The sequence below is a fragment of the Silurus meridionalis genome, chromosome 18, assembly GCF_014805685.1.
Source record: "Silurus meridionalis isolate SWU-2019-XX chromosome 18, ASM1480568v1, whole genome shotgun sequence".
NCBI lineage: Eukaryota > Metazoa > Chordata > Actinopteri > Siluriformes > Siluridae > Silurus > Silurus meridionalis.
In genome coordinates this window covers 25417888-25439872 of record NC_060901.1, presented here as the reverse complement: position 1 = coordinate 25439872, position 21985 = coordinate 25417888, and the positions used below count along the sequence as shown (strand labels likewise).

At 40.8% G+C, this 21985-nt stretch overlaps 1 protein-coding gene across 2 annotated transcripts in view; it reads right to left on the bottom strand.

Annotated features, from left to right (window-relative positions):
• cdk19 (cyclin-dependent kinase 19) overlaps window positions 1–21985 on the bottom strand; it is a 38608-nt gene that overhangs the window by 14612 nt on the left and 2011 nt on the right. Inside the window, exons 2-4 of one of the 2 annotated variants that reach the window (XM_046873715.1) lie at window positions 21119–21194; window positions 5854–5964; window positions 4785–4925 (exon numbers count right to left, since the gene is read on the bottom strand). In XM_046873715.1, coding sequence (XP_046729671.1) covers window positions 4785–4925; window positions 5854–5964; window positions 21119–21194 — 328 coding nt within the window. Of the gene's footprint in view, window positions 1–4784; window positions 4926–5853; window positions 5965–16621; window positions 16698–21118; window positions 21195–21985 lie in introns of both variants that reach the window. The other variant, XM_046873716.1, reaches the window with a different exon arrangement.

Genomic DNA, 21985 nt, shown 5'->3' with positions numbered 1-21985 from the left:
TAGTGCATGCACACTCATATTAAATACTGTATAGTGTATGCATGCTAGTATTAAACACAATATAGTGTATGCACACTAGTAATAATCACAGTATAGTGTATGCACGCTAATATTAAATACTGTATAGTGTATGAACACTAGTATTAAATACAGAATAGTGTATGCACGCTAGTATCAAATACTGTAGAGTATATGCACGCTGGTATTAAAAAACCCATATAGTGTATGCACGCTAGTATTAAATACAGAATAGTGAATGAACACAAGTATTAACTGGTGCACAATACGAACACTAATAACAAATACTGCACAGCGCATGCACTACAGCATTGAAGGCAGAATACTGCATGCACACTTCTGCAATACAGGATACCACATGCACAGTGGTATTATATATAGAATCCCACATGCAACCCAGTGTTCAATGCAGAAGATTATAAGCATTGCAAGACTTAACACACACTCCTGCATGGATTGCAACAGTCATGCTGCATATGTGCATTCGGGACAATGCTGATTACACAATTTGGGCGCATGCACAATCGTACAGGTCTTCCAAAAAAACATACATCCAACCCAACAAGCTGATGGTCTTGTAGCCCATTCCAGCCTTGTGCAGGTCTACAATCTCGTCCCTGACGTCCTTTGACAGCTCTTTGGTCTTTCCCATGGTGGTGAAGTTTGAATGGAAGAAGGTGATTCTTTGACAGGTGTTGATATCAGGAAAACTTTCCTAAAGGTTCAGGACTAATTTGGGCCTACCATAGTAATTCTAGGCTGTTTATTTCTTTGTAAGGAGGTAAATAAACCAAATCAGCAGGGGATCATATCATTAGTTCCCCCACTGTATAGCAAGGAGATGTGCAATACTGCATGCAATACTGAAAACAGGATCTAGTGTAGTATGAGTATTAAGACCTGCGTGCATGTAGTAGAGGCAGGATCTAACCTCAGGATGATGCAGTGAGTTTTTGCATTGGGGTGTTAAGAGTTATGCAACAGCAATCTCTCTCTCACTCTCACAATCTCTTACTCCTGGGAGTTGCTTTTTTTGGACTGTGCTGACACTGAACCCCCTTTCTTTTCCCTGCGCTCTCCTTCTCTCTCTTTAATGGAAGAGGAGTTCCGTGGAGTGACGATGCACATGTGTGTGTGTGTGTGTGTGTGTGTGTGTGTGTGTGTGTGTGTGTGTGTGTGTGTGTGTGTGTTGTGAAAAAGGGCGTTTTTAATGAGCGCCATGAGAGAGAGAGAGAGAGAGGGGAGGGGGGTGATAAAGAAAGAAAACAAGTAAAAGAGGAACAGAAAAAAGTGAGAGGCACAAAAGGTGAGACTGCGAGAGATAGAGGAACAAAGAGACAAATAGAGAGAGAGAGAGAGAGAGAGAGAGAGAGAGAGAGAGAGAGAGAGAGAGAGAGAAGGTGACAAAGAAAGAAGAGAAACACCAAAAGAGAGGCAGAAAGAAAGAAGGAGACAGAGAGTGAGAGAAAGAGAGTGAAATGGTAAGAGACAAAACAAACTAAGAAAAGAGAGCTAGAAAGAGGAAGAAAGAGAAGATAGGGAGAGAAATATACAGGGGAGCTAGAAAGAAGTTGAGAAGGAAGAAAGAAAGAAAGAAAGAAAGAAAGAAAGAAAGAAAGAAGAAAGAAAGAAAGAAAGAAAGAAAGACAGACAGACAGACAGACAATGAGAAGAAAAAGTGAGAGGAACAAAAGAAGAGACAGGCAGAGAGAGAGAGAGAGAGAGAGAGAGAGAGAGAGAGAGAGAGAGAGAGAGAGAGAGAGAGAGAGAGAGAGAGAGAGAGAGAGAGAGAGAGGGCAAATGGATTTTGGTGCTCAAGATCAACTGACATCCATCTATGGCTACAAACAATCACTTATCTCTCTCATACACACACACACACACACACACACACACACACACACACACACACCAGCTGAGAGATTGTATGCCCTCGAAATCACATGTCACTTAGAAATGAAACATGAATCCTGCAGAGGCATCACAATGACACACAAAACTCTACAGTAGATCTTCCACATCTTCCAACCCGTGTATAGAACATCATCCTGGAGCTGATCATGGAGAAGAAGTTCATGCTCCAGCATCAAACACAACTGTGTGCCTCCAACTTTTTGGTTGTCCGAATACCACTGTGTGTATGTGTGTGTGTGCGGGTGTGTGTGTGCGGGTGTGTGTGTGTGTGTGTGTGTGTATGTGTGTGTGTGTGTTTAGCTTGGATCGCCGTGACCGCTCCCGATGTTGAATCAGTGCAGCCGGGCTGTAAATATCAACATGTGATTCGGTGATTCAAACACACACACACACACACACACACACACACACACACACACACACACACACACACACACACACACACACAAGCCCGTGGGAACACAGTAATTCTCACAATCTCACAGGAACAGAGTGGACATAATAATACAACACAATGGCGAGAGAGAGAGAGAGAGAGAGAGAGAGAGAGAGAGAGAGAGAGAGAGAGAGAAAGAGAATGTAAAAAAAAGAAGGAAGAAAGAAAGAAAGAAAGAAAGAAAGAAAGAAAGAAAGAAAGAAAGAAAGCAAGCAAGCAAGCAAAGAAAGAAAGAAAGACCTACAAAGTTGGAATGTAGACGTTTGGTGCCTATAAATTTGTTTCGTATGAGTGTGTACCTAATAAACGCGCCAGTGGCGAAGCAAAAAAAACAAACAAACCCTGAGACATCATGAGGACGAAAACTTGAGAGGAACCAGTCTTGGTGGCACCGAGTGTCCATTCCTTCCAGTTCCATCATTGTTGAGGTGAACGGTTCAGTGCTTACATGTAGAACTGTCCGTGCAAACTGCTGTTATGAGCCGTCGCAGCAGACTGTCGAGTCTAAATCCATCCTCATCGTCCGAAATGCATTCTGATACGCCGCAATGCTTCAACTGTACTTTGCTCTGGAGCTGCTGTACTTTCAGAGATGCAACAATAAAGAAAAACATGGATGAGGGTTTTGGGGTTGCTTTGCTATGGAATGGGGCGCCTTGAATCTGTACAAGGGACTGTGCAAGACTACCAATCCATTCTGGAGTGAAGTCGACAGTTAAGTCTCAGTGGTAGCTTGAGGGTCCTCCAACAGGAGGATGAGCCAAAACCTACAGACCCTGAGGAAAACCCTGGACATATTCTGAAGTTGCCTTATTCAAACCCTGATCTGAATCCTATCCCGCATCTAAGAGTTGTACCATGCCGTCTAAAGAAGGCAGCATTCGAGCCTAACAACACTAGAGAGGTTTGTTCATGAAGAGTGGATTACCAGACTGTCAACAGGTACCTGTGGCCTTGTGGACACTGCACAGTTAGTCTCATTGAAAAATACAGAAATCGCTTGCAGTAATTGCCTCTGGGGACACCATAGTTTTTGCCCATGCCCTTTACTTTGGTTTAAAGACTTCAAATATTCTGTTGAGTCAAAATTCAAAAGTCATTGACGTCTCTCAAGAGGTATCCCCCTCTCAAGGAATGCGCCATTCTTCTTCTTGTTGTCCTTTATGTGTTTTTTTTGGTAATGTCTCCACCCCGTCTCGCCACTCTTTGCCGTCCTCACGTGTCTGTTCTTCGACAGGTGTATCCACTTTCTTGATTGGGTCAGGTGTGCCTTCATAACCCTTAGTTTTCGTTGTTTCGAAGGCGAAGTAAGTGGTTCACTTACACTGCGATGGTAAGGACCCCCATTTTTGTCGGTTTCAGTTTCTCGTTCTGCTTTTGTCTTCGCGGTGTTGTTTTTACGGATCGCCTGACCCTATTGCCTGTTCTACATTTCCAATTCTGACCGCTGCTCTGGATCTGCTTGCCTGGGCTACCAACAAATTTGTCCATGTCTGTACATATCTGGGACAAAATAAAACAAGTTCGACAGGAATTTAAAACTTGGGTCAATACTGGAAGCTACAGCAACAATTAAAGAACAATTACCAGTTTACACATGGCTAGAAATCCTAAAAGGGATGGCATTACATGGCAGGGACATATGAGGACCATTAAAACATCTAGATGGGGAAGATATTCATGTCCGAAATCCACCTCAGACCAAGCTCAAGCCCTCCTAAGCTTGGAGAAGAACCCTGGAACCCTCAACTTAACCCAGACAAACCAGACAATACAGAGCGGCAGACACAAAGAGAAAGACACAAAGACAGACACCAAGAGACAGAAAGACACAAAGAGACACAAAAACAGGTAGAGGTGACAGACAAAGACAACGATGAAAAAGACACAGATGGACAGAGCAACAGTTTCAGAAAGACATAAAGAGACAGACAAATAAAAAAGAAATATAGACAGACATCAAAAGACAGTAAGACATATATAGAGAGAAACAGAGACAAAAAATACACAGAGACAAAAACATAGGTGGTGGACACAGACAGACACAAAGACACAAAGGCAAAAAGATATAGGCGACACAGAACGAAAGCTACTGAGTGCCAGTCTCAGAAAGACAAAGAGAGACAGACACAAAAGAGAGACATGAAGAAAGACACCAAGATAGAGAGGCAGAGAGACACAAAGACATTTCGAAAAGCAACAAGAGAGACATAAAGAAACAGACACATAAAGATACAGGGAGTCAGGCGTAGAGAGACACACACAAAGACAGAGACACACCGGCAGACATCAAAAGACAGAAAGACACAGAGAGACAAATGCGGAGGTGACAGACACAGGGAGAAAAGGACAAAGAGATACATAGAGACAGAGAGAAACAGAGGGACAGAGTGTGTGTGTGTGTGTGTGTACTGACCAAGTCTCGGTGTAGGACCCAGTTGGCGTGGAGGTAGTGGATGCCATCCAGGATCTGGTACAGCAGAGACTTCACCATTCCTCTCGGCAACTGCATCGGCTTCTTATTGGCCTTTGACGCCCGGTGGAACTTTATGATGTGCTGAGTGTGTGTGTGTGTGTGTGTGTGTGTGTGTGTGTGTGTGTGTGTGTGTGTGTGTGTGTGTGTAACAACAAATAAAAATACTGATTATATACCTGTATAGAAACTACTACAGCCAAAATAAATGTACAGTGATCTCTAATAAAAAGGTTTATCATGTGGGTCTCATGAGAGTATGGATTAGGAGACATGCCGAGGATCTACCTTATCTGCCCTATCTGTTTAATCTGCCCCATCTGTTTAATCTGCCCTATCTGTTTAATCTGCCCCATCTGTGTTTAATCTGCCCCATCTGTTTAATCTGCCCCATCTGGTTTAATCTGCCCCATCTGGTTTAATCTGCCCTATTGGTTTAATCTGCCCTATCTGTTTAATCTGCCCCATCTGTTTAATCTGCCCTATCTGTTTAATCTGCCCCATCTGTTTAATCTGCCCTATCTGTTTAATCTGCCCCATCTGTTTTAATCTGCCCCATCTGGTTTATTCTGCCCTATTGGTTTAATCTGCCCTATCTGTTTAATCTGCCCCATCTGTTTAATCTGCCCTATCTGTTTAATCTGCCCCATCTGTTTTAATCTGCCCCATCTGTTTAATCTGCCCTATTGGTTTAATCTGCCCTATCTATTTAATTTGCCCTATTGGTTTAATCTGCCCTATCTGTTTATAATTTGCCCCATCTGTTTTAATCTGCCCTATATGTTTCAATCTGCCCTATCTGTGTGTTTATGTGTGTGTGTGTGTGTGTGTGTGTGTGTGTGTGTATTTATATAGAATGATTAGTACATGCGCTATACTTTTATTATCTAGAACGTGACCAATATTTTATATGTGGAGTGATTACATGAAAATGACGTATCACAACTAGTGTGTGTATGTGTGTTTAGGTGAGTGTGTATATGTGTGTGTGTGTGTGTGTGTGTGTACATACCCACAGATCGTGCTCTGCGTAATCGAAGAGAAGCCACACTTTTCGGTCACTGTGTGACAAGAACACTTTCTGGAGTGCAATGACGTTTGGATGCTTCAGCTCCCTCAGCAACTGTGAAACACACACAAAACAACATTTTTTTTAAGTCAAACAGAAGACGTAATCCTATAGTTACTACTGATTTGGGTTGTATTATTATCTACCCTAGCGGTTTTATCTGCCCTATCCATTTTATCCACCCTACCGGATATCTACTCGACCTGTTTTTATGTACCCTACCTGTTATCTACCATATCTGTTTGTATCTACCATATCTGTTTTAAACAACCTATTTATGTTTTATACCCTATATGTCAGGGTGCGGGTGGTTGGACCCAAATGCAGGATGCCAGCAAAGTATATACTTATAGTCTTTAATGAAGAAAAGTATAAAGCAAAACACAGAATGTCCACGCATGAAAAAACACAAAAAAAACAAACAGTCCAGACCGAAATAGTCCATGTCGCAGCAAGGCGCAAACTTTCTTCCAGAGAAAACTGGAAGATCCGAAACCTGAATACAAGGGATGCGTGAGAAAGAAACGAGGGGCCAGATAAAATTAAACTCAGAAAAGATTGTAACCCAATGTAAATAAAGATTGTTCCATACAAACTGTCTCATCAATTGTTCGTTTGCATTCAAGCTTGTTTTCTAGCGTTATTTAAGCAGAACATTACTTTTTCAAGTAAACTATTTGAACAAACAAGTGGTATTTCACCAATTTGCCTTTCTTAGGAACACAAACTACGTAACATACATAGTTTAAATAATAAACAAGATACACAACCGTTGGAGGAGCTCAAAGGCCGATGACATAAAGGGTAAGGGGTACCGACTCTCAATGGTAATGCCGTTGAGTCCAGAGTAGTCAATGCAGGAGTGGACGCTCTTGTCTTTCTTTTTGACAAAAAAGAACCCTGCCCCAGCCAGGGAGGAGGAAGGGCAGATGGCGCTAGAAGCGAAGGATGTAATCAGTCATATCCTCTTTATCGGGACCCATCAGGTGGTAGAGACGACCCCGGGGGGTGTTTGTTTCCGGAAAGTGGTTATTAGTGCTATATTACAAACGGTGGGGAAGCAGTGATAAAGCCATGATCATTGTACTCCGCAGGAACATAACAGAGATTCGGAGGGAGATTCTCAGTCGGGATCTGAGGGATTGAGGTGAGACAGCTAGTTTGACACGAGATCCCCCATTCCAAAACCAGGCCACTGTTCCAGTCAAACTGAGAATTATGCCTCTGCAACCACTGGAATGCGAAAATAGCAGGTGCTCGCAGTGATGATATGATGACCATTGACGATAACCATTGACAGTTGCTGATCAGGGCATCCAGACCCTCTGGAAGATCTCAGACCACAAGCTTATTTTTGATCTCAGTGGAGAGTCCCATGATGCAGGCGTCTTAGAGAGCTGTGGAATACCACCCACTTTCTGCCACGGTGGTGTGGAAGTCAGTGGCGTATTCATCTACAGATCGCCTGTCTTGGGTGGTCTGGAACATGGACCGGGCAGCATCCTGCCAAGATGGTAACCGAGTCAAAAGTAAATGGTAGGAGGCACAAACTGGGGACTTCCATGCCCACTCTGCTGTGGCCCTCTGTTTAGCCTTGCAAGAAAGTAAGGAGATCACACAGGCCACCTTGGTGAGTTCGCCTGGAAAAGACAATAGCCAAAGCTGAAAAGTTATTTCACAGTTCAACCAGAACAACCTGCACTCCCCCGGTTGTCCCGCAAAGCGCTCAGGTGGTCGGAAGATGAACTTCACACTGAGGTGCCGGCGGCGGGACGGGAGCCGGGGTGCTGATGTAGGGGCTTGAGCAGTAGCGGTTTCCGAGACAGAGGCTTACACAACTGGAGCCTGGTTGCGATTAAGGGCCAGTTCATGAATTGCATTTGCCTCTTCCTGTATCAGATGGAGATGGCAGTTTTTATTTCTTCTACATGCTATCTACCCAATCTGTTTTATCTACCCTACCTGTTTTTAACATCTCTACCTGCTATCTACCCTATCTGTTTTTATCCACTCCCTTTTGTTTCCTGTCTGTAACTTTTTGCATTTTTGCATCTCCTCGCACAATTCCGCACAACCTGTGTAGGTAACATTATACTCCACGCACACACACACAGAGGATGGATGGTGGTGTTTGTGTAGGTCAGTGTGAAACCGAGCCGATAGGGCTACATTATTCATCAGGTCGAGGGGATTACAGCATAAACACCGACCTCAGGCCTCCTAATCCACTCAACTGTGCATTTTATAATAACTGGCTTAGAATGCAACGTGCGCACACACACACACACACACACACACACACACACGACATTTGGTTGGGTTAACAGCTGGCTGTGAGGTTCTTCAATGCTAGCCCATGACTTGCACAAAGTGATAACAGTAAACATGGAAAATAAAATGGCCACCATCCCAGAGGTAATTTGTCATGTAAAAGGGATGACTCAGCTCTGAATTTGCACACACACACACACACACACACACACACACACACACACACACACACACAGATTGTCTTACATGTGTAATTCAACTACAGAAATATGCATACTGTAGGAGTGAGAGGAATCTCATAACACACACACACTCAAACAATAAGAACATTGCTGACTGACTTGACGAGAGACGGCCATTGTGTTGAATCTTAATAAGAAAAAAAAATTTAACGGACTGGAACATGGTGGACGAGACTGGACTAAACCGGACGTCTCTATGGAAGAAAAAGCATTGTTGATCTCTCTTTCTCACACACACACACACACACACACACACACACACACACACACACACACACGTGTACTCTCATTAAGCTGAAGATTATGGGTCTGCGTGCTGTAATACTGAAGCTTCTATCACACACACACACACACACACACACACACACACACACACACACACACACACACACACACACATTCGCCTCTCGCCAAGGAAACAAGGGGTTTCGTGTCTCCGCTTTGCAAACACAACTAAACAGCATGGGTTCGGGATAAAACCTGATCAAAATTTCACACTCCTGCACACACACACACACACACTCACACACACACTCGTACAACACACAAAAACACTCTCCTCTTAATGATTTACTTTTAAACAATTAAAATTGAATAAAAAAAAATGCATAAAAGTTTATTTAAAGTTTAAATGAATAAACGCTTATAGAGCATATGAGTAGCCTGTTATAAAGCTGTTATGATGGTTAAGGTTTTGGCTTATAGAGCTGTAATAGAGCTGTTATAATGGTTAAAGTTGTGGCTTATATAGCTGTTATAGAGCTGTTATGATTGTTAAGGTTGTGGCTTATAGAGCTGTTATGACAGTTAAGGTTGTGGCTTATAGAGCTCTTATGATTGATAAGGTTGTGGTTTATAGAGCTATTACAATGGTTCAGGTTTTGGCTTATAGAGCTGTTATGACAGTTAAGCTTGTGGCTTATAGAGCTGTTATAGAGCTGTTATGATTGTTAAGGTCATGGCTTATAGAGCTGTTATGATGGTTAAGGTTGTGGCTTATAGAGCTGTTATGATGGTTAAGGTTGTGGCTTATAGAGCTGTTATGATAGTTAAGGCTGTGTATTATAAAACCGTTTTAAAGTTGTTATAATGGTTAAATGCTGATAGAGCTGTTATGATGGTTAAGTTCATGGCTATAGAGCTGTTATAATGGTTAAGTTTGTTTCTTATAAAGCCGTTATAGAGCTATTGGATAAGGTCTTGATTTGTAGAACTGTTATTAGGCTGTTATGACGGATAAGGTTATGGCTTATAGAGCCGTTGTAGAGCTGTCATGATGGTTAAGGTCTTGGTTTATAGAGTTGTTATAGAGCTGTTATGGTGGTTAAGCTAATGCTTATTGAGCTGCTATTGAGCTGTTATTAAGCTGTTAGAATAGTTAAAGTTGTGGCTTAAAGAGCCATTATAAAGCTGTTATTATACATTTTCAAAATCTGATTGGAAAGAAACTCCAAAGTAAATAAACACTGTAGCAGCACATGGGTTTTTTTTTTCGGTCATAGAAACAATTCACACTATATACTTAAGACCTAAAGTATATTATATATAATTTCAGAGCAAAACCTTGTTGATCACCTGACTGAAGTTTTGCCCCTGATATGGGAACTGCTTTGACAATGATTAATTGTACACTACATGTAAACGTGATGATTAAACCAGTCCTGAAATACTTACAGAACAAAAGCAACACCCAGATTTAAACCACATACCATTATGCACTTGAAGAATTAGTGGCACGAAAACAAAAACCCCACCCGCTGCCGTAATGACAAACGTGCTCCGCTAGCCCCCTGAGGGAATTAAATACAGAACAAAAGCCAACAACAATGTGACAAGCGCGTGATAACGAAAGGACGAAGTTCATAATGGAAATTCGCGATGTTTACACAAATTATAGATCAAACAACCCTGCAACAGAAACTGTTACAGAAATAACACCGGATTTGATCGACAGTACTGATCTCTAACACTGATCAACTGATAAAGTAAAAACAAACTAAAAAGGGGAGAAGGAGAAGAAAGAAAGAAAGAAAGAAATATAATAAAATATACTATAATATAATATAATGTAATAGAATAGAATAGAAAACGATATATAATATACTATAAAAGAAAAGAAAATAATATTAATATAATGTAAAATAAAATAAAATATAATATAAATAAAAGATATAAATGGGTAAAATGACGGCCGCCAAACGCAGCAAACGTCAATGCGTCAAAATGAAGTGACCTCGTTGACCTTGATAAAGGGATGAGGCCATAAAAGCACACAGTGAGCTGAGCTTCTGAGCTCATCTTACACACGCTGAGAGAATGACCTCCATACACCCTCACCCACTGGATCAGTCCAGTTCCATCCACTGCAGGCCTGCCCCAAAATGCATGCATGTGCGTGTGTGTGTGTGTGTGTGTGTGTGTGTGTGTGTGTGTGTGTTTAACGCTCTACGAGATTCTATTAGACAAAAGAAATACATAAACAGGAAATATTTCACTCTTGAATATGAACACATGCTTTTGGAAGAAGGAGAAGCAGCAGGTACTGTAGGATTTGTGAAGTGTTGTGTGAGCCGAGTGTGTGAGACGGAGATACAGTGAGCATACAGTGAGCGTACAGTGAGCGTACAGTAAGTACAGGGAATTAGAGATAAGAAGGATTCTGGCGGCGAACTGGAGCTTTAACAGATTTAACTAACACGGGTGCAGCGAGAGTTGGGGTCAAGGGTCAAGCTTTATTACACACAAGGCCACGTGTGAACAGTAGTGGAAAGAAAGAAAAAACAAAAGAACGAAAGAACGAAAGAAAGAAAGCAAGAAAGAAAGAAAGAAAGAAAGAAAGAAAGAAAGAAAGAAAGAAAGAAAGAAAGAAAGAAAGAAAGAAAGAAAGAAAGAAAATGACTGAAAACAGGTGAAGAAAAGATGAGTAACTAAATAGACATCAATCAGCGTTTGACTCATTATTATCATTCTGTTAATAGAGCGGTGTGCTGAGAGTCACATGCGAGTTCGAGTACTTTTACTCAAGTGAATGTTTTAAGGGACAGTTTTTACTTTGACTTTAACTCAAGTACTTCGTCCTCCACTGTATATAACAATAAGTGGATTTTGTTTGCATGGGGGTTTTTCTGGCTTGGCAAATCATATTTAATTAGCAACTCAAAAAAGGTTGGAAACTGGTTTAAATTTGTTTAAGTCGAATATGCTGGTTGGTGTTGGTTGAACAGAAGTAAAAGCTTATTGTTTCGGTCGATCATCTGTTGTTACTTCACAGCGTTTCCTCTTTCTTACCCTCAGTAGCTGTTAACTGACAAATTCAAAAGCTTTAGCGATTAACTCGCATCAGTAGCTTTATTTTTGTTTATTAAACACTTAGCCACGCTCAATAGCAACATATCATACTCTAAACTTTCTAAGTCATGATAACTGGTAAACTTCGCTAATGATGCACACGGTTAGCTCTTTTAGGGTTTTTTTAAGCTGCACCTAGAAATGCTCTGTAATGTCACAGTCACTATTCACAATCACTGCCTTGGAATTGCACAAAAGTTTAAAGTAGGTTTACAAGGTTTTTAAAAGTTACTGAACAAAATACTAAACAAAAAGTTCTTAATGTTAGAGCAAAGTAGAGAATAGTAAATTCAGCAAAAGATAAAAATATACAGTGTCCCTTGGCAGCTTTTCCAACATTCTTCAACCATCCAATTTTTAGGATAATAGGTCATGCGATCCTCACTGGGCCTGACAAGAGCCCTGGTGTCTTATATAAAGATGTACAGTGGAACCCGGTTATGTCGATGTCCTAGGGGGTCGCCAAAAAGCATCGAGGTAACCGATGATCGAGATAAACGAAAATCAAAATGCCGGCAATATATTAACGTGCTTGAAATTTCTTTTTTTAATACAACACCTGTAGCAGCTGTAAGCCTTGATTTTTCCGCCACTTTCGCGAGTTCTTCCGAGATAACCGACGTTAAATGGCAAATTTTTCCCCCCTTGTGCTCGAGATATTAGGGTTCGGCGACATAAAAAAAGTCGTCATAACCGATAAAAAATGCTTAGAAAAAGCGAGAATTTGGCGGTTCCACTTCAAAAACGTCGACTTAATAGGGTTGTCGAGGAAACCGAGGGCGAGATAAGCGGGTTCCACTGTATATTTATATGTAACAAACACATAGGCCACGCCTCCTTCACTGGACCTGACAGACACATAGGCCACACATCATTCACTGAACCTGACAGACACATTGGCCACGCCTTCATCACTAGACCTAACAAACAAATAGGCCACGCCTCCTTCACTGAACCTGACAGACACATAGGCCACGCCTCCATCACTAGACCTGATAAACAAATAAGCCATGCCTCCTTTACTGGATCTGACAGACACATAGGCCACGCATCCTTTACTGGACCTCACAAACCCATAGGCCACGCCTCCTTTACTAGACCTGTCAAAAATAGGCCACGCCTACTTCACTGAACCTGACAGACACATAGCTACGCCTCCATCACTAGCCCTGACAGACACATAGGCCACACCTCCTGACAGACACATCGGCCACGCCTCCTTTCCTGGACCTGACAAACAAATAAGCCATGCCTCTATCACTAGACCTGACAAACACATAGGCCACACCTCCTTTTCTTGACCTGACAGACACATAGGCCACGCCTCCTTTCCTGGACCTGACAGACACATAGACCATGGTTTCTTCAATGGCGTTAATAAACACATAGGCCACACCTCCTTCACTGGTCCTAACAAACACATAGGCCACACCTCCTCCATCACCTTCATCACTGGACCTGACAGACACATAGGCCTTTTCTCCGTCACAGGATTTGTATTAATACAGTCTTCATCACCTTCCAGATTTTATACATCAAGGTAATGAAGGTTCGGTCTAAACCAGGTCTTTTCCAGAAACTTCACACTGCTCCCTCACCCACAGTGAAAGCTTGGCTTTTTTACACTTGCTTGTAGTGCCTCACATACCTTACAAACCAATAGCATTAAACCCAGACCGCTGTCACTGTGTGCTCAAGGATGTGTTTTGGCTCCACGAACTGAACAATGTTCGTGTTGTGACGAGTCAAGTGAAGGTTATTCGTGTTTTCGATGGTGGCCAGGAAACAGGTGCGGCCCAGGTGCCGTGCTCTCATCACACTGCTCTAATTAGGAACAACAAGGTGTGATGGCAATCCGAAGTAATCCATAAGGAACGTGGAACTGCCTATAGTTAGCCGCAGGGCCTCCGGGGCATTGTGGCGAATGGGAACGGAAAAACAAGAACATTACAGACTTACCTACTGAAATGAGCATATATGAGCACTGTGGGCTTTTCTCCTTAATTCTGATTTGAGCAAATGTTGATCGTAACAAGTATCTCATCTGTACATCTGCTCTTTAACCACAGTGACTTTATGTTCAATCTTACAGAAATTTGGACCAATCCCACACATCCTTGCAGAAAATTGGACCAATCCTGCACACTCTTACCAAACTGTGTCAAAGAAAGTTTGAATAATCTCACACAATCTTAGAGAGACATTGACCAATCCTGCACAGTCTTATGGGAACTTTAATCAATCCCACACACTCTTACACAAACTTTAACCAATCCCACACACTCTTACAGAAACTTTAACCAATCCCACACACTCTTACAGAAACTTAGAGCAATCCTACACACTCTAACACAAACTTTGACCAATCACACACACCCATACAGAACCTTCAACCAATCACACACACTCTAACACAAACTTTGACCAATCACACACACCCATACAGAACCTTCAACCAATCACACACACTCTAACACAAACTTTGACCAATCACACACACCCTTGTAGAAACGTTGACTAATCACACACCATTACAGAAACTTTGACTAATCACACACACTTACAGAAACTTTGACTAATCACACACACCCTTATAGAAACTTTGACCAATCACACTCACTCTAACACAAACTTTGACCAATCACACACACCTATACAGAACCTTCAACCAATCACACACACTCTAACACAAACTTTGACCAATCACACACACCCATACAGAACCTTCAACTAATCACACTCACCCTTACAGAAACTTTGACCAATCACACTCACTCTAACACAAACTTTGGCCAATCACACACACCCTTACAGAACCTTTGACCAATCACACACACTCTTGCAGAAACTTTGACCAATTACACTCACTCCGACAAAACCTTTGACCAATCACACACATTCTAACAGAAACTTTGACCAATCACACTCACTCTAACACAAACTTTGACCAATCACACACACCTATACAGAACCTTCAACTAATCACACTCACCCTTACAGAAACTTTGACCAATCACACTCACTCTAACACAAACTTTGGCCAATCACACACCCTTACAGAACCTTTGACCAATCACACACACTCTTGCAGAAACTTTGACCAATTACACTCACTCCGACAAAACCTTTGACCAATCACACACATTCTAACAGAAACTTTGACCAATCACACTCACTCTAACACAAACTTTGACCAATCACACACACCTATACAGAACCTTCAACCAATCACACACATACTCTAACACAAACTTTGACCAATCACACACACCCATACAGAACCTTCAACTAATCACACTCACCCTTACAGAAACTTTGACCAATCACACTCACTCTAACACAAACTTTGGCCAATCACACACACCCTTACAGAACCTTTGACCAATCACACACACTCTTGCAGAAACTTTGACCAATTACACTCACTCCGACAAAACCTTTGACCAATCACACACACACTCTTACAGAAACTTTGAGCAATCCCACTCCCTCAAAATTAAAACAATCCCACCCAATTTACTTTTTCTTTTCTGCTGTTGGAATGGAAACTTTGGCCATTCTCAACCCCCTAATTTTTTGTTCTGGGCCTGAGAAGCATCCATTGGTAGAATTTATACATAAACCTCCCAAGCTCTATCTTGGCTGGACGATGAATGTGTCCATCCACATTAGCTTGGTAGCTAGCTAACGCTGCAGCATCTCATACTAAAATACAAATTACGTATATATTGATACAGGTTGATTTTTTCCAGGTCGGACCCCCTCCCAGTTTTCCCTACAACAACAAGATCTCATGATGCTGCCGTGTCTCGTGCTGGATTTGGCCAAGTTGACATTTCTTAGGTTTGTTGAAATGAGGATGTGTCTACAACATGACATGAGCCCACGGTTCTGTGTATCACCCGAGCCAAAAGGCCAAAAGTCCTGTTAGGACTCAACAAAATACCGTTTGAATCACTTCTTTTAGCTGTTTCGAGCAAAGGTCGTTGGATGTTTTAACGGTGGACGGGAAAAACAAGTTGCCCAGGTGCTTCGTTCTCATTGCAAAGCTCGAATTAGGAGGAACCTGGTGCTGAGAAACCTCTACATCCTTAAAACCTTCAACGAAACAGACAAACTTTTTTTTTCCCCAAACAGAACTGTTCATTAGCATACTTAGGAATTATTCCGAAAGATTCCTGAACATTGGAGAGTATGTTTTTAACAACTCAATCCATCCAAAGGAATTGTTCCAATAGTAGAAAAGTGGATATGCTCCAATCAGGGTTGTTGCATCATAACATAAAAAAGACAATAAGATTCAAATATGCAAATAAAGAGGACAGGCCCAGGCTTGACAGGAAGAGGGGGACGGGTGTGTCCGATTTGGATAATCATAAAATCTGAGTGTTATTAATAAAAGAAAAAACAAAGGTTCTTGTTGGTTCCAGTGAGATGGAATTTCATGGTGTTGAAGTTCAGAATAGTTGATATGTTGCATCATTTCACCCGGAATACCTCTCCAATTTTCCAAACCCGAAAACATTAAGCTTCCACTTCTATGTTTGACTGTGTGGGTGAGGCAACTTGAGAACATCTCCTCTCCTGGTCTTACACAAGTTCTTCTGTTCGAAACCAAAAATGTCTCATTTGGACAGAACTTCCTTCCACTCATTCACGTGAATACGTTTGTTGCATAGAAACCTTCAATCTGACTTCTATACTTTTTTTTAAAGCCTAACAAACTCAATCTGAGAACACTCGATCTGGATTTTCATCTCACAGGTGGTCCGAATCTTCCAGGGGATTTCTGGAATACGTTAGAAGACTAGGAGCTGTTCATGATGTTTAAGCTGAGGTGCTTGACTCACCGCGATCTCTCGGCAGGCGGACATGGAGATGCCGGTGCCTTCGATCTGTTTGAGGGCGTACTCCTTCTCGTCTTTCCTGCACACACACACACACACACACACACACACACACACACACACGGTAAACACACACTGTGTTACTGAGCATCTGAAATGACCAAAACAACTCACAAAGGAGTTCCAAATACATATGAGACACTAATCTCAGGAACCTTCAACCATGCCACGTTTCCTTTTATAATAAGCTCCGCACTTCTGGGGAGATGTTCCACTGGATTCTGTGGAGATTTTGTGCTCGACACATAGGTAGTAAAGTGATGAGGTAGACGAGGTAACGAGGCCTGGGCCAGAGTTCCAGTTCATCCCAATAGGGTTGGAGCTCTATAGCAAGAGATCTTTCAAGCCTTGCAACCCATATATAGCAGATCTTCATTGAGCTAGCTTTGGGGCATGCTGGAACACGTTCAAATTTCACGCAACCGCATCCAGATACAATTCTATACAATCCTATATGAAGAACCAGATATGGCTGGGAAAGCCTGGTGTCCCAATACAGTTGGACCAATGTCTGAAAGCCCATACATGGTGTGAAGTTTCTCTCCTATGTGTGCGATCCGAAAAAAAATAAAAAAATGTTCCTCAGCATAAAACTCGCACAATGCCCTGTTCGACACAGCGGTGGTAAAGAGCAGACAAAAACAGGAAAAAACGTGGAATGGTGGCGTTTTCCCTCTCGTCCATCGGGTTTTATTTTCCTCCAACAGAAAAAAGTGCTTTTTTTTGGTGGCACTGGGAATTAAAAGCCTGAAGGTGAACCGGATGCAACTGTACAGTGTGTTTATAATAACAGTGTTAACAGTAACAGTGGTGTTGGTGGTAGTAATAGTGTTTATAGTAATAGTGTTAACAGTAACAGTGGTGTTGGTGGTAGTAATAGTGTTTATAATAACAGTGTTAACAGTAACAGTGGTGTTGGTGGTAGTAATAGTGTTTATAATAACAGTGTTAACAGTAACAGTGGTGTTGGTGGTAGTAATAGTGTTTATAGTAATAGTGTTAACAGTAGCAGTGGTGTTGGTGGTAGTAATAGTGTTTATAGTAATAGTGTTAACAGTAGCAGTGGTGTTGGTGGTAGTAATAGTGTTTATAATAATAGTGTTAACAGTAACAGTGGTGTTGGTGGTAGTAATAGTGTTTATAATAACAGTGTTAACAGTAACAGTGGTGTTGTTGGTAGTAATAGTGTTTATAGTAATAGTGTTAACAGTAGCAGTGGTGTTGGTGGTAGTAATAGTGTTTATAGTAATAGTGTTAACAGTAGCAGTGGTGTTGGTGGTAGTAATAGTGTTTATAATAACAGTGTTAACAGTAACAGTGGTGTTGGTGGTAGTAATAGTGTTTATAATAAGTGTTAACAGTAACAGTGGTGTTGGTGGTAGTAATAGTGTTTATAGTAATAGTGTTAACAGTAGCAGTGGTGTTGGTGGTAGTAATAGTGTTTATAGTAATAGTGTTAACAGTAGCAGTGGTGTTGGTGGTAGTAATAGTGTTTATAATAATAGTGTTAACAGTAACAGTGGTGTTGGTGGTAATAGTGTTTATAATAACAGTGTTAACAGTAACAGTGGTGTTGGTGGTAATAGTGTTTATAGTAATAGTGTTAACAGTAGCAGTGGTGTTGGTGGTAGTAATAGTGTTTATAATAACAGTGTTAACAGTAACAGTGGTGTTGGTGGTAGTAATAGTGTTTATAGTAATAGTGTTAACAGTAACAGTGGTGTTGGTGGTAGTAATAGTGTTTATAATAATAGTGTTAACAGTAACAGTGGTGTTGGTGGTAGTAATAGTGTTTATAGTAATAGTGTTAACAGTAGCAGTGGTGTTGGTGGTAGTAATAGTGTTTATAGTAATAGTGTTAACAGTAACAGTGGTGTTGGTGGTAGTAATAGTGTTTATAATAACAGTGTTAACAGTAACAGTGGTGTTGGTGGTAGTAATAGTGTTTATAGTAATAGTGTTAACAGTAACAGTGGTGTTGGTGGTAGTAATAGTGTTTATCGTAATAGTGTTAACAGTAACAGTGGTGTTGGTGGTAGTAATAGTGTTTATAATAATAGTGTTAACAGTAACAGTGGTGTTGGTGGTAGTAATAGTGTAATAGTGTTAACAGTAGCAGTGGTGATGGTGGTAGTAATAGTGTTTATAGTAATAGTGTTAACAGTAACAGTGGTGTTGGTGGTAGTAATAGTGTTTATAGTAATAGTGTTAACAGTAGCAGTGGTGTTGGTGGTAGTAATAGTGTTTATAGTAATAGTGTTAACAGTAACAGTGGTGTTGGTGGTAGTAATAGTGTTTATAGTAATAGTGTTAACAGTAACAGTGGTGTTGGTGGTAGTAATAGTGTTTATAGTAATAGTGTTAACAGTAGCAGTGGTGTTGGTGGTAGTAAGAGTGTTTATAGTAATAGTGTTAACAGTAGCAGTGGTGTTGGTGGTAGTAATAGTGTTTATAGTAATAGTGTTAACAGTAACAGTGGCGTTGGTGGTAGTAATAGTGTTTATAATAATAGTGTTAACAGTAGCAGTGGTGTTGGTGGTAGTAATAGTGTTTATAATAACAGTGTTAACAGTAACAATGGTGTTGGTGGTAGTAATAGTCTTTATAATAACAGTGTTAACAGTAACAGTGGTGTCGGTGGTAGTAATAGTGTTTATAATAATAGTGTTAACAGTAGCAGTGGTGTTTGTGGTAGTAATAGTGTTTATAATAGTGTTAACAGTAACAGTGGTGTCGGTGGTAGTAATAGTGTTTATAATAATAGTGTTAACAGTAACAGTGGTGTTGGTGGTAGTAATAGTGTTTATAGTAACAGTGTTTATAATAATAGTGTTAACAGTAACAGTGGTGTTGGTGGTAGTAATAGTGTTTATAGTAATAGTGTTTATAATAGTGTTAACAGTAACAATGGTGTTGGTGGTAGTAATAGTGTTAACAGTAACAGTGGTGTCGGTGGTAGTAATAGTGTTTATATAACAGTGTTAACAGTAACAGTGGTGTTGGTGGTAATAGTGTTTATAGTAAGAGTGTTAACAGTAGCAGTGGTGATGGTGGTAGTAATAGTGTAATAGTGTTAACAGTAACAGTGGTGTTAGTGGTAGTAATAGTGTTTATAGTAATAGTGTTTATAGTAATAGTGTTAACAGTAGCAGTGGCGTTGGTGGAAGTAACAGTGTTTATAATAACAGTGTTAACAGTAACACTGGTGTTGGTGGTAGTAATAGTGTTAACAGTAACAATGGTGTTGGTGGTAGTAATAGTGTTTATAGTAATAGTGTTTATAATAACAGTGTTAACAGTAACAATGGTGTTGGTGGTAGTAATAGTGTTTATAGTAATAGTGTTAACAGTAACAGTGGTGTTGGTGGTAGTAATAGTGTTTATAGTAATAGTGTTAACAGTAGCAGTGGTGTTGGTGGTAGTAAGGTGTTTATAGTAATAGTGTTAACAGTAGCAGTGGTGTTGGTGGTAGTAATAGTGTTTATAATAGTGTTAACAGTAACAGTGGCGTTGGTGGTAGTAATAGTGTTTATAATAATAGTGTTAACAGTAACAGTGGCGTTGGTGGAAGTAACAGTGTTTATAATAACAGTGTTAACAGTAACAATGGTGTTGGTGGTAGTAATAGTCTTTATAATAACAGTGTTAACAGTAACAGTGGTGTCGGTGGTAGTAATAGTGTTTATAATAATAGTGTTAACAGTAGCAGTGGTGTTTGTGGTAGTAATAGTGTTTATAGTAATAGTGTTAACAGTAGCAGTGGTGTCGGTGGTAGTAATAGTGTTTATAGTAATAGTGTTAACAGTAGCAGTGGTGTTGGTGGTAGTAATAGTGTTTATAGTAATAGTGTTAACAGTAACAGTGGTGTTGGTGGTAGTAATAGTGTTTATAATAACAGTGTTAACAGTAACAGTGGTGTTGGTGGTAGTAATAGTGTTTATAGTAATAGTGTTAACAGTAACAGTGGTGTTGGTGGTAATAGTGTTTATAGTAATAGTGTTAACAGTAACAGTGGTGTTGGTGGTAGTAATAGTGTTTATAATAAGTGTTAACAGTAACAGTGGTGTTGGTGGTAGTAATAGTGTTTATAATAACAGTGTTAACAGTAACAGTGGTGTTGGTGGTAGTAATAGTGTTTGACTGTGTGGGTGAGGCAACTTGAGAACATCTCCTCTCCTGGTCTTACACAAGTTCTTCTGTTCGAAACCAAAATGTCTCATTTGGACAGAACTTCCTTCCACTCATTCACGTGAATACGTTTGTTGCATAGAAACCTTCAATCTGACTTCTATACTTTTTTTTAAAGCCTAACAAACTCAATCTGAGAACACTCGATCTGGATTTTCATCTCACAGGTGGTCCGAATCTTCCAGGGATTTCTGGAATACGTTAGAAGACTAGGAGCTGTTCATGATGTTTAAGCTGAGGTGCTTGACTCACCGCGATCTCTCGGCAGGCGGACATGGAGATGCCGGTGCCTTCGATCTGTTTGAGGGCGTACTCCTTCTCGTCTTTCCTGCACACACACACACACACACACACACACACACACACACACACACACACACACACGGTAAACACACACTGTGTTACTGAGCATCTGAAATGACCAAAACAACTCACAAAGGAGTTCCAAATACATATGAGACACTAATCTCAGGAACCTTCAACCATGCCACGTTTCCTTTTATAATAAGCTCCGCACTTCTGGGGAGATGTTCCACTGGATTCTGTGGAGATTTTGTGCTCGACACATAGGTAGTAAAGTGATGAGGTAGACGAGGTAACGAGGCCTGGGCCAGAGTTCCAGTTCATCCCAATAGGGTTGGAGCTCTATAGCAAGAGATCTTTCAAGCCTTGCAACCCATATATAGCAGATCTTCATTGAGCTAGCTTTGGGGCATGCTGGAACACGTTCAAATTTCACGCAACCGCATCCAGATACAATTCTATACAATCCTATATGAAGAACCAGATATGGCTGGGAAAGCCTGGTGTCCCAATACAGTTGGACCAATGTCTGAAAGCCCATACATGGTGTGAAGTTTCTCTCCTATGTGTGCGATCCGAAAAAAAATAAAAAAATGTTCCTCAGCATAAAACTCGCACAATGCCCTGTTCGACACAGCGGTGGTAAAGAGCAGACAAAAACAGGAAAAACGTGGAATGGTGGCGTTTTCCTCTCGTCCATCGGGTTTTATTTTCCTCCAACAGAAAAAGTGCTTTTTTGGTGGCACTGGGAATTAAAAGCCTGAAGGTGAACCGGATGCAACTGTACAGTGTGTTTATAATAACAGTGTTAACAGT